Source organism: Corvus moneduloides, chromosome 10 (assembly GCF_009650955.1).
Source record: "Corvus moneduloides isolate bCorMon1 chromosome 10, bCorMon1.pri, whole genome shotgun sequence".
Classification (NCBI taxonomy): domain Eukaryota; kingdom Metazoa; phylum Chordata; class Aves; order Passeriformes; family Corvidae; genus Corvus; species Corvus moneduloides.
This window is the reverse complement of record NC_045485.1, coordinates 19,716,964-19,728,749: the sequence shown is the minus strand read 5'-3', so window position 1 is coordinate 19,728,749 and position 11,786 is coordinate 19,716,964. Positions and strand designations below refer to the sequence as shown.

General features: G+C 40.3%; 1 protein-coding gene across 10 annotated transcripts in view; it reads right to left on the bottom strand.

Annotated features, from left to right (window-relative positions):
- The window catches only part of MCF2L2 (MCF.2 cell line derived transforming sequence-like 2), a 159,956-nt gene that overhangs the window by 80,761 nt on the left and 67,409 nt on the right, over window positions 1-11,786 (bottom strand). For all 10 annotated transcript variants that reach the window (XM_032120169.1, XM_032120170.1, XM_032120176.1 and 7 more), the window contains 4 exons: window positions 11,251-11,442; window positions 10,671-10,848; window positions 1,784-1,887; window positions 268-356 (listed from right to left, as the gene is read on the bottom strand). In XM_032120169.1, coding sequence (XP_031976060.1) covers window positions 268-356; window positions 1,784-1,887; window positions 10,671-10,848; window positions 11,251-11,442 — 563 coding nt within the window. The remainder of the gene's footprint in view (window positions 1-267; window positions 357-1,783; window positions 1,888-10,670; window positions 10,849-11,250; window positions 11,443-11,786) is intronic.

Sequence of the window (11,786 nt, the reverse complement as noted above, 5' to 3'; positions counted from 1 at the left end):
CACATCTTCTAATTAATGCTTCTAAGGAAAAACAACCCCAAAACCTGTAAAAAAGCCCCAACCCAAACAAAAGATAACTCTTGCTTGCTTTTCCATCTGATAGACTGGGTATAAATGCATGGCTGTAAGCATTTCAGTGACTTCATTATTGCTAATTATTTATTAATCTTGGTGAACTTCAAAGAAGTTGTAGAGAATGTACTATAAATGCATTAACTTGCACTCTAAGAAGAAAAAAAATCCAGTGGCTCATATATGCATCCTTACCTCCTCCTTGTTGACAAGTTCTCATCACTTTCACTGGTCACCAGGACTCTGCTAGATCCTCCTTGACTGGCTTCATGCATCACTTCAATCTGAATGAGAAGGACATGTTAAAACTGAAAATACTTAATTGCTGATGCTTTTATTTAGAGAACTTTAACTCTTTGAAAGAATAAAAAAAGATCCTACCCAACCTAGTAAGCCACTAGACAAGTTAAAATGATTGAGTTCTAAATGTGCAGAAATATCTCCTGTATATTTATATTCTCCTTCCTTGCTCAGTGGTGGCATGGAGGCATTCCTTACTGCAGGCAAAGTCATTATATTCTTGCACCACAGGAGGTGAATTATCTCCTTGTGTAGATAATTACAGGCATAAAAATCTGTTCCTTAGACTCTACAACACTATTATTTTCATTTCCTGTCTGAAGCCAACCCAAAGACTTCATATTTTCAGAGTTCTTTGTAGAATGCCCTATGGAGAAATCTGGGAATCCTCCGTGTGCCTCTGAGAAGTTTCTGTGTCCCAGCAGCAGTGCTGGCTGAGGCAGTGCTGAGCACAGGTACCTGTGCAGAGCCTGTGCCCAGGCTGAAACAGAGCTGAGCTTTTGTACAGCTCCAGTGTTTTATTTTGATAGACACTCACACACTCCCTTGTCCAGTCTTGCAGAGTTGAATCATTTCAAGTGCTCTCCAGGCAAGTTTTAAGCAGGCTTTTCCTCCTTTTGCCTGCAGCTTTAAGAGCACCAAGCACTACTTGCACTTACTCAAAAGCCAATCTCTTTAAATTCAGTAAAACAACCCAGCTGCTGAGTTTGCTGTTAATCCAAGCCAATACCTAAATCCCAGCAGAACCTAAGTTCTTGAGCACTTGCATTTTTAAGGGCTGATTCTGAAGAGGGGAAGTAGTTGCCTATCTTACATTCTATATTGCTAAAATTTTTAGCTGGTTGATGATAATGATGGACTCCAGTAATAAACTGTCCTCATCTGAGCTATTATCAGCACAATGGGAGGGAAGGGAGGGGGGCATAATTTGCAGTGTAGTCTTGGGAAGTGGATTTAAAAATGAATGAATGAATGGATGTTTTATAAAGCTTGTACCATGTTGCTGCATACACCTAACTACGTGGGAGGAATGCAACTGTGATTACTGATGAGAGTAAAACTAATTCCAAAGTCACTTTCTGTGAGTTTAGACAAAGGGGAGACCAGCTGTATGTTCCTGCTGATAACTGTGTTTTATTCTGTGCTTATTGCTGAAGCTGTGGGCTGTGTTGGCCATTTCAGAAAATGGACTGCATTTAATTTTTGCTTTCAGCTTTAGAGGAATAAACAAGAAACATATGAGCAAGTCAGGGGTGTGGATAACAGAAGAGCTGGGTTAAAACAGCTTGTTCTTATCAGAGTGTTAACTTAAATATGTTCCAATTTCCAAGTATAGGTATGTAAATCTATATTTATGTGGTTTTGAGTTCTCTCACAATAGGGGATGTCCCCAAATCACAGGTAATCCTACCTTAATTCCACCTTTTGTCTTCTTAATGCTTTTCTTTTTTGATAACTCTACTTCAGAAATGGTCTTTGGAGGGCAGGAAATTTCTGTGGACCTCCTATTAGTAGCTGAAAGAGTAAAAAAGAAAGTAACATTACAAAACACGTGCTAAAAGTTAAAATTCTATTTCCCGAAAAGTGCAATGAGCAAAGATCCTGACACATCGGTGGTAAATGAGACCTGGCTTAGAGAACTGAGTTGTGCTGGAGCAGTGATGGACCAGCTGGCACAAGGGATGGGTTCCCTTGTTCAGTGCTGTACTGTGTCTCAAATTGGCATCTTCACCTCCAGGTTGTAAGGATTACTTTGGTTTGGCTTCCCCTGGGAAAACCATCTTTGGGACAGCACAGGTAAATGTTTAGCCAGCTGTACCAACGCTTGGGTAATTGTCACTTGCATGTGTTGCTTGTGTGGGCTCCCAAAGCAAGGAAATTTTGTTTCTGGTAATCATTTGCTGTTGTTGCATTAAAGGATTGCTCCCTGTAAGGTTTCGTTACATGAACAACTCTCAAAAGAGTAATCACAGGAGTTCAGTCAGTCACAGTGACAAGTATGTAAGGCCAGAGAGTCTGAGGATATTATTTTGGAATATGCCCTGTTGTGTCAGGTTTGGTGACCCTTGCAGGCTCTGAAACCCCCAGCAGACACTCTGGTGTCTGAAGCTACTTGGACAGTCATCCTCACCAACATAACCACCTGTGCTGAGCCTGCTGTCCAAAGGAAAGGATTAGAATGAACTGTGAGAAGGGCAATCATACATTTGGCTTGAATAGAAAATAATCTCTGTTAGTTTTATCTTTGTTTTGGATTGATAATGAGTTCACAGCACATGCAAGTACAAGGCCAACAGCACTCTCCTTTTTCTTAGTTGCTGAGTTGATATGGGCAGCCATTCATGTCATGGGTGAAAACATGTATGAATGCCAAATGAAATGCTGAAAGAATCTGGGTCAGGCAATAAAGAACAAAATTAAGTCCTTTTCATTTTTATTCTGTCAGAACTTTCTAACTGAGCAAGCACTTTTTCTAAGAATAAAAGCTAATGTTTTCAAATGCATCTGGCAACATTTTGTTTTAGAGGGTTTCACCAAGTTTAATACTTAGAAATGTTGTGAGTCTTGATAGTTTTTCTTCTTTGGGAGAAGCTGAGGGATACAGCAAAAAAGATGCAGACATCTTTGAATGAGGAGGACATAGTATCAAAGGTTTCATGCAGGAGAGGGCTGAATGCTTCAAAAAGAAACACCTTAACAAAGTTTCAAATGCCCTTGTCATTAGTTCTTCTTTTAAAGTAGTTTTAAAAAGGGCAAAAAGAAACACATAGAAGCACCCCAAATTCTATTCCGTTAAAAAGACAACATATCAGTTTCAACATAGCAGTTTTCTCATCATATCAGACAATAATAATGGAAGCTGGCATTTCTTCTACCCTGTGTCTTTTCAACAGCCTTGTCACACAGCTGGGAAGAGAACTAATTAAAGCAGCCTCTCTCCAAATCTTCCCTAAATCTTCTTGGATTAATCCAATGCTAAATGACATAAGGGCTTGGCAATGCCCATTTCATGCCTGTTGCCTCCTCACAATGACTTCATACTAGAAAGTTTCCTCAACGGAACAGTGAAATCTGGCAGTCACCAGCAGCTATAATCAACTGGTAGGGGATTCTTGTGGTTCCCAGGACTGAGCTGAAATGCAAATGGTCTCTTTTTGGCTCTTCCATCACTCTTTCAGAATATATAGCAGGGGATTTGTTTTGATTTTGAGCACTAGTTTCAACAAATGCCTTCTTCCCATCCCCAAGGCAAGTTTTCCCTGAAGTAGTATTTGTTCTCTCAAAGGTATTTTTATTTTATCCAAAAAGCAGTGTACTGACATTTTGGAACCAAGAGAAGAAAAAGATGCAAGATGCAGCACATAGAAGCTATTGATCCCAATTGTCTAACTTCTTCATACCTTTCTAATCTGCAGGGAGGGTGACTGCTACTGTTGGCAAAACCAGAATATTTGGGAAGTTTTCAAATGGGTCCTTTTATGTGTTTTCCCATGAATCTGAGTAAGGTTTCTAAAAGCATCAGTAAATTCACCCTTTTCTGTATTGATGCACCCTAGAGATTCTATTTAGCCATAAATTCTCACCTACCACAATCATGACAAAACACAGGCTGTGATCATACCTATTACACTAGAAACTATTATATCCTGGAGCTTCTCCCAACTATATCCTATTTATACCTTGAAAAAACAGCATTAAAAAAAATAAATCTAAGACTTGGTCTCCAAGACATTGTTTCATACTCTTACCCACACCTGAATACCCTAGATATGCTGCCAATGTCTAGCTGCCCTGTCTAAATCCGAGTTCAGTCCATTGGATTGCTCTACAAAGCTAATTCACAAATTTTATGGATGTGTTGTGGAAATAAAGGGAAGCAAAGGAAATAACTTCAGAAAACATGAGAACTTTTGCTTAGAAGAGCACAGTCAGCAATACCAAGCTGTTTGACTTATTCATTAATCAGAAAACTTTGTATCTTCAAGGGATGGTTGATACTGGCATGAAAACCCTGCTGAAAGCAATCAGCAGAAAAAGTGGAAATCAGTTACAACTTTGATGTCTGGATCACAGCTTGCAAGCTCAGACAGCCCCAGGTGATCCAGGAAAGAGAGCACAGGGCAGTTTAAATGGAAGATGACACATTCACAAGAAGCCAAACTGCAGGTGCTCCTTGATCCAGCAGCAAATTACTCAGGTCAGTTCACAATCTGAGTCTTGGCTTCTTCAGTGTGACATATTTCAGAAAAGGAGACAGGTACAAGATAAGAAAGGAGTCAAATTCAACTGTGTATATTTCAGACATGAATTTGATTCATACTGACACAGTGAACTTCCCGTTCCAATTTGACCCAGAAACAAACTGAAAACAGGAAACAAGCTGCTTTGGTTATGCTCTGGAAAATTTTTCAGTTGTTCACTGGCCCATAGTCTGAGACTGCTGCATCTCACTGCATTTAAGTAGTTTCTGGAGCAGTATAGAAAGAAACAGCCCAAATACCTGCTAATTATTATTGCACTAATTACTGTGGAACTGGAAATATAAGGGAAACTCCCTTATAAAATTCAGTACAGTTGGCTGTTTCAAGGTCAGTACAGTATTTTATTGCTGAAGAAGCTGAAAATTATAGTGTCGAGCTGCCTACTGAAAGAATAAAGGCACAGGAACAATGGAAAACAAGAAATTATCTAATGTCTGCATGGTTTCAAGGTTGTTTTCATCCTAGTGTTTCACAGTACTCCTCTGGATGATACATAATGATTATTTCATTTTGAATTCATTAATATTTTAAATTGCTTGATGCTGCTTTTAAAGCAAGTATTGTTAAAGGGCATTGTAAAGCAGTGTTTGGGTCTGTCACTTGCATTCACCTGGAGCACCACTACACTTTTCCAGTGGGGCTTTAGTACTGCTTACTGGTTTTTTATGAAGAAGTCCCATGACAAGTATGGAATCACTGTTGTATTATTTAGCCTGCAGCAAATGCTAAAGTGGGCTGCACTGACACTAAACCTGATAGAAAGTGACAGAGACTCATGTGCCCTGTTTTGCTTTGCAGACTTTCCATCCCTCTAAGACTGAAATAAATTCAGTGAAGAAAACTTGTGCTGCTTGTGAGAAAAGGCTGTGGTTTCAGCCATTTCCCCCCTGCTCCTGTGTAGGGAAGCAGGCAACCTCTCTCAGGTCTCGTCTCCTACGGGGGGACTACATCCCCCACTGAGAGACAGACAGAACTGCGGGCAGCTCCCAGGTGCTCAGACACAGCTGGATTAGTTCACCTGGGTAACTGGCCCTAAGTTTGCTCCTGCTAGAATAAGTGTAACTCATTAGCTAGCAAGAGACATGGGCTACAGTCAAGGGTTAGGATACATACCCGCCACCTGTAAGATATCCCAAGCCCCCCTCAAGTAAATACCACGTTTTAACATTCAGCTTTGGGGGGAATTTCCCCATCACGTTTTCCCATTTGTTTTCTCTATGAGTTAGTGCGTTCTCACTAATCACCTACAGCAGAATCAAAGTCCTTTGGCAAGAACAAGCATGGAAACAACTAGTCTGCTAAACTTTATTGGGGCTTGCTGCTTGTGCTGTCCAATAGGAACATGAGTTTGAAGATAATTAGTGGCTTAATCACTGTTTTGAATGCTCGTGATGACAAAACAGAATGTTTAGGCAGCTAAAGAAACACCAGAGCAGCTATGGTTTATCACTTAATGGCTTAGGGCAGAAAGACTTTGCCATTCTTAGGCAATATAATTTAGGCTTCTTTGCTCTAGCAAAATTTCTGTCAAGCCCCCTGAAAACCTGCTGATATAAGAAGCACAGAGCGAGGTTCCTGGATGTGTAATATTCTACAAGAAGATACTACTTGGTTCCCTCAGACTGGCCCAAGTGTAATAGCAGCCCCACAGTCACAAAACTGAAAGCATCTTTTCCTTTTTTCAACTTCATTTATAGAAATATACTGAACCATAGAAAGTAGTGGTTTCTCAAATCATTAATGAAAATCACATGCACCATCTCTTCGGAGTCAGCTAACCTCTCAGCAGCCTCACTTCCCCTGCACACATCCCCAGACGCTTGCAAGACATTCTTCCTTTATCCTCTGTCCAGATGTTATTAGTTAGTGAGTGTTATGCACTAGTGACTGTGAGGAATGCTGGACTGGATCCAATGAGCAGTTGTATACATTTAACTGAGATGGAACCAGCTTAAATTTTATTATTTAAAGAACTGAAAAGGCTCCAGCTGTGTTCCCCCCTCAGGAATCTTGTGTTCCAAGTTGGCCTTCTAAGATGCTTGTATGGTGAGTCATGGATTTTGTATGTGCAATGTGCTGTTAAACATGCTATTCGTTTAACAAACTCACAGAAATTTTGACATCTCTGCTCCTGTATTTCACATTTTTGTTGCACACAAAGAACTCTCTAGGTGAGTATTTTATAGCACTTTGTGCTGCCATGTTCCAACTCTTGCCAGAAAGGCAACTAAAGCAAGACATTTTTCCTAACCATGGTCACTGAGATGGCCAAATCATCTTTTACTGAAATTTTCCACGAATGTGTGAGGCTGAAGAAGATAGCCTTTGGGAAAGTTTCATTTCAAAGAGTTAGAGTTTGGGAGAATTACAAGCAAATTAAAATAGATAAATGCTAACTGCAGTCATCCCTAATGGCATGTATTATCCTTTACAGTTCAGTAGTGCATCTCATTGTGCCTGACAGACTGTGTGGTTTGACTCTGTGGACTTATTCCAATTCACTCCATGCTAAGGAGTTTTGCACAGAAATGCAGAGAACAAATATGTAGTCAAATCATCAAAAATTATGCCCTCAGAAGTGAATCAGAGCAAAAATAGTTCCCTATCAAGTGCCACTTCTTTCCTCCCAACACACGTGGGGATAAATTAAGTCATTAGCAGTATTCAAGCAGTTTCCATTGGGAGTAAACAGAGCTCTCCTTAAAATAAGGTGTCATATATGCTACTTAAATATTTTCAAGGCTCATATTATAAAAAGGTCAGCAGAGATTTAGGCCTTTTCAGGGTTAATCTGTGAATGATATTTAATCAAGTTCTCACAGCTAAAACATGCACCAAATAGAGCTGGCACAAACTTTTCAGCATCATAGTAATTCTGGAACTAGTTCTTTAGTCTTGAACAGGCCTGTCCCTGCAAAATATAGAAGTCCACTTACGAAACCAGAAGCTTCAAGCAAAATTTGGATTAATCTAAAGTTTTGCTTCAGAGTTTCCAGACCCATAGAAAAGTGTTGACTGAGGGAGAGTTTATGGTGCAGCTCTGAGCTGCCTTTCTGGATCTTCACTAAGCTAAAAGATTGCTGAGAGTCACCAGAAACCATAAGGACATGGATGTGAAACTCTGACAGTCACTTCCCTGACAGAAACCTGCCCTTTCTCTCAGACATGCTATCAGCTCTGCCTGTGTGCAGAAAAATCCATCTCTGCCTGTGTATTTGTCCATGTAAAATGGAGAGTCTGACAGTTACAATAATGGAGTATTTCATGTCTGACCCTTCACATCTGTGAAGATTTTTCCATCAGCACCCTGAATTGGATTTAATTCTCCCTACCATTCCCTGTTAGGAAAATGGATAGTCAGCAAGGAAAAACAAAACAAAATCTATTCTGGAACAAATGTAACTTCTTTTCCTTTCACAGACCAACCATCGCAGTGCTGCCATGGTATTGTCACTCTGCTGCCTGGGGACAAAAGCCTTTCCTTCTGGTCTTTTATTCCTGTTTACCACATTTTATTGCCTTTGCTTGCCTTTCTATTTACGCAGTCTAGGACATGGTATTTTCCAGTTGCCATATTCTATTTTGCAAGCTTTAGAAATATTCAGGTACATCCAGGGTAACAAATAACAAATGAGTTATAAAATCTGTTTTGAGAAGGTGCTCTAAGCCTCTCTCATGTTTCCAAGATGTTGCTCAATAAATTCTCTCCATAACTAAGTGCTGATAGTGCATTGATGCCATGAATGTGAAGAAAGGACACAGAGGAAAGTCCAAAAGAGGATAGCTTCAAGAAGAGCAGAATTTCACAGCCTCATTTTCAGGCTTGGAATAGGACTCAGTGTTCCTGTTTCTATTCTCAGACACGTTTCATAGTCAGACTGAAACATCTTGGTGAATTCCTCAGTTTATCTGTGCTTCAGTTTTCTTTCTGAAAAAAAGAGGTTAAAATACTGACCAGTATTTACCAAGTGCTTTGGCATTCTGAGGGAAAGGGCACTCCAGAATTTCAAAGTATGATTCTTTGTAGCAGACAACTGGATAACACCAAAATGATTCACAAAGAATATGTGAACATAGAAGTACTATTCATAGCTGTTATAGTAACTGATTGTGAGTCCCTGGATAACCTGTAGATACACAGGCTCTTCTGAAAGAGAAATACTCTGGGTCAGTCACCCTCATGACTGAATGAGATGGCAGAGTCTACTTATCAATGTCTGAACAGGAGTGGGTTGCACTTTGCACCTCCTCACAGAACAACCAGCGTAACATTTTAAAATAAATTTCACCTACCTATTCTTTTGCAATGGGACATTAAAGGCTAAGCCTTGTCACACACTTGTCCTGTACTGGGTTGTATAACCATGAACGGCAATTCAAGGGACAGAGCAAGGGAGCATCTCATGATTTTCTGTGAAAGAATTGGTAGTATAGCATGGGGTCTATCAACAAGAATCAAAACTCAGAGTACTAGTGACTATTCTATAAGGTTCTATTTATACCAACAATTTCATTTAAAAACCTGCAAATGTTCTAAAATTACAAGAAAGAGGTTCAAGAAACAGTTCAAGGGACTGCATGCATAAACAGAACTGCAAGATGAGCTTTTAGCCTGAATATGAAGTTTCACAATAGGCGAAAGCCATCCTAAAACTGTGCTGCTACTGAGAGGAACTAACTGATTCTGACCTGCTGAACCCATAATCCCATTTTTTGCAACTTCCTTTGCTTCAGCACTAGTGGCCATGCAGTGAGGAATCTGATGAACTCTGACATTAGTGCTGCTTGGAGAAGGTGACTGGGCTGTGTGATCTCCAGAGCTCCCTGCATTTTCGTAACTCATGCAATGGAAAAATAGCTACTACAGTTTTGCAGTCCGTTTACTCAGTTTTCAAGGCAAATCACAACTCCTCCAGGAAACTGACTGCCCACCCCAGTGCAAGAGGGGAGCACATTGCTGGAGGATGTGTGTGTGGCAGAGCAGGACCTCTTCACAGGCATTGTGTTCTCAGCTTGCCTTTAACCAATAGAGAAGCTGAATCTTGAGGTAGGAACTGTACATAAAACACACAGCTAGCATGGTTTGGGGGGAAAAATGAACAGATGTCAAACTGGCATGGGAATAGGAAGAAGGTGATTTTCCTTTGGAAGAAAGGATGAATGTTGGGGAGCAGAGGAGAACAGGGATATTGGTGTGACTTTCTGCTGGTATGCCTAGAAAGCAAAATGGTCAGGCTACTGACCATCCTAATCTTGCTGTTGACAAAGCAGTTTATTGAAGCTCTTCATGCAAGTAAGGGTTTTTTTCAAGGTTTTTTGCTAAAGGTTTCTCTTTTAAGCATCACTAAGGTTCCAAAGGGACAATCCCTTCCTGCCACCAAGCACAGAGTGGCTGGTCTCCAAGATACACTGTTTCAAATTAGCTTCAGGCATGTTTCTTTTTCAGAAAATAGCTATCTTGGTTAAAGGCACATGCTAACCTCAAATAATCAACTTTCAGTAATTTCCAAGCAGAAGCAATGCTCAGCTCCTACAGTTAGCAGACGACAAGGTAGAAAGTGAACTAACATCTATGTAGAGGGGGAAAAGCAAAAATTGCACAAATGAGTCAGTGTCACTAATGAACTCTTAATTTTGCCAGTATCTGATTGAACCCTGAAGAATTGTGAGCCTCAAAGCTGAATATTCACATTACAGTATCTGCAATGTAAAAGAGGTTCTCATTCTTATATTGCAGGCTTGCATTGACTACCCTGGCTTGGGTATTTGAGAATTAGCAATATAAGAAAGACTGAAACACAGTATGGAAATGTGCTCTGTAGATTAGATCTAGGAAGAGAAGCCTGATGGGTTTTTTTGATTCGCCCTTGTTTGTATGTTTGCAGTGACAGACATTTCATATTCATTTTTAATAGCTGGACCTACAAGGCTGACACTGCCCATCAAATTAAAGTGTTCTCTCTGATAACAAAAATCAAACATGACCATGTGGACAAATCATTGGAGTGAGTCTGAAAGCAGCTGCTCATGGCCTACCTACTGCTGCTGGTCTGGTAATCTTTGGTGATGCTCGCTTTGGGGAAGATTCAGGATGTGGAGCAACAGGTTGTACTGGCCGGGTCTGTTTGGCTGCCAGCTTCTTCAGACTCACTTGCCTCTTGTCAAACATTTCTTGTACATCTTCAAGTTTTTGTACAATTCTTTGGGCATTGGCCTTGACAAAAAAAATGCAAACAACAAATGGTTGTCAGTGCTGGACAGGGCAAGTGAAGAAAGGACTTGTATTACCAGACCCAGACTAGTGCTGGAGATCACACTATGCTACAGTTTATTGCAACCCAGTCCCTGCATTCTGCCCAAATCACAGTTTCACTGACCAACACATGGTGACTCAAGCAGTGTTTCTAGCACTGCTCTTAATCAAATGACGTATATGTTGCATGACTACTCTTATGAGTAAAACTTTCTGCCACAAATGATCACCTCTGTGCCCTTTTGGAGTAGAGAAAGAGGCATATTTTAGCAGAGAAATATATAACCCAGTACAGTCTCATGGACAAAGCAATTGGAAATTTTTAACTTCTAAGTGGGCACATGCACATGTGAGGGGTTTTACCTTTATTTCAGGGGTGAGGATCGTGTCAAACTGATTGTAGAACTCCTTCGGGTTGGAGAGTTGGTGTTCCTTAGCTGTTACCAAGAACTTCTCAATTTCAACCAGTGCAGTTTCAGCTCCCTCTTGTGACTGGCACTTGTCCACAGCTTGGGAAGCTAAGAGGTAGATTCCAGCTTCACACCATTGGCTTGCCTTTAAAGAAAAATGGGGGAAGAAGGACTTATCATCCCTGACAGTCCATGCTGTCAAGTGTTGCTTCTACTCTATGAAAAACTGATTTGCCCTAACATGTCATTAAAGGAGATCAATGTTACTCATAGGGTGCAGCAGTTCCTGCCCACAAGTCGCCCCACCAGAATATGCAGAACTGAACTTCTGAACTAATGCAAAGCTCCAATATTTATAGTAACATTTACTGAATGAAATGGAGAAAACCCAAACACAACTTTTTATCTTCATCATAATTACCTGAGTTTATAAAATCATTCATTTTTAGTAGAACCTTGCCAGGGCTGTTATCTGAGAAGGTTCACTCA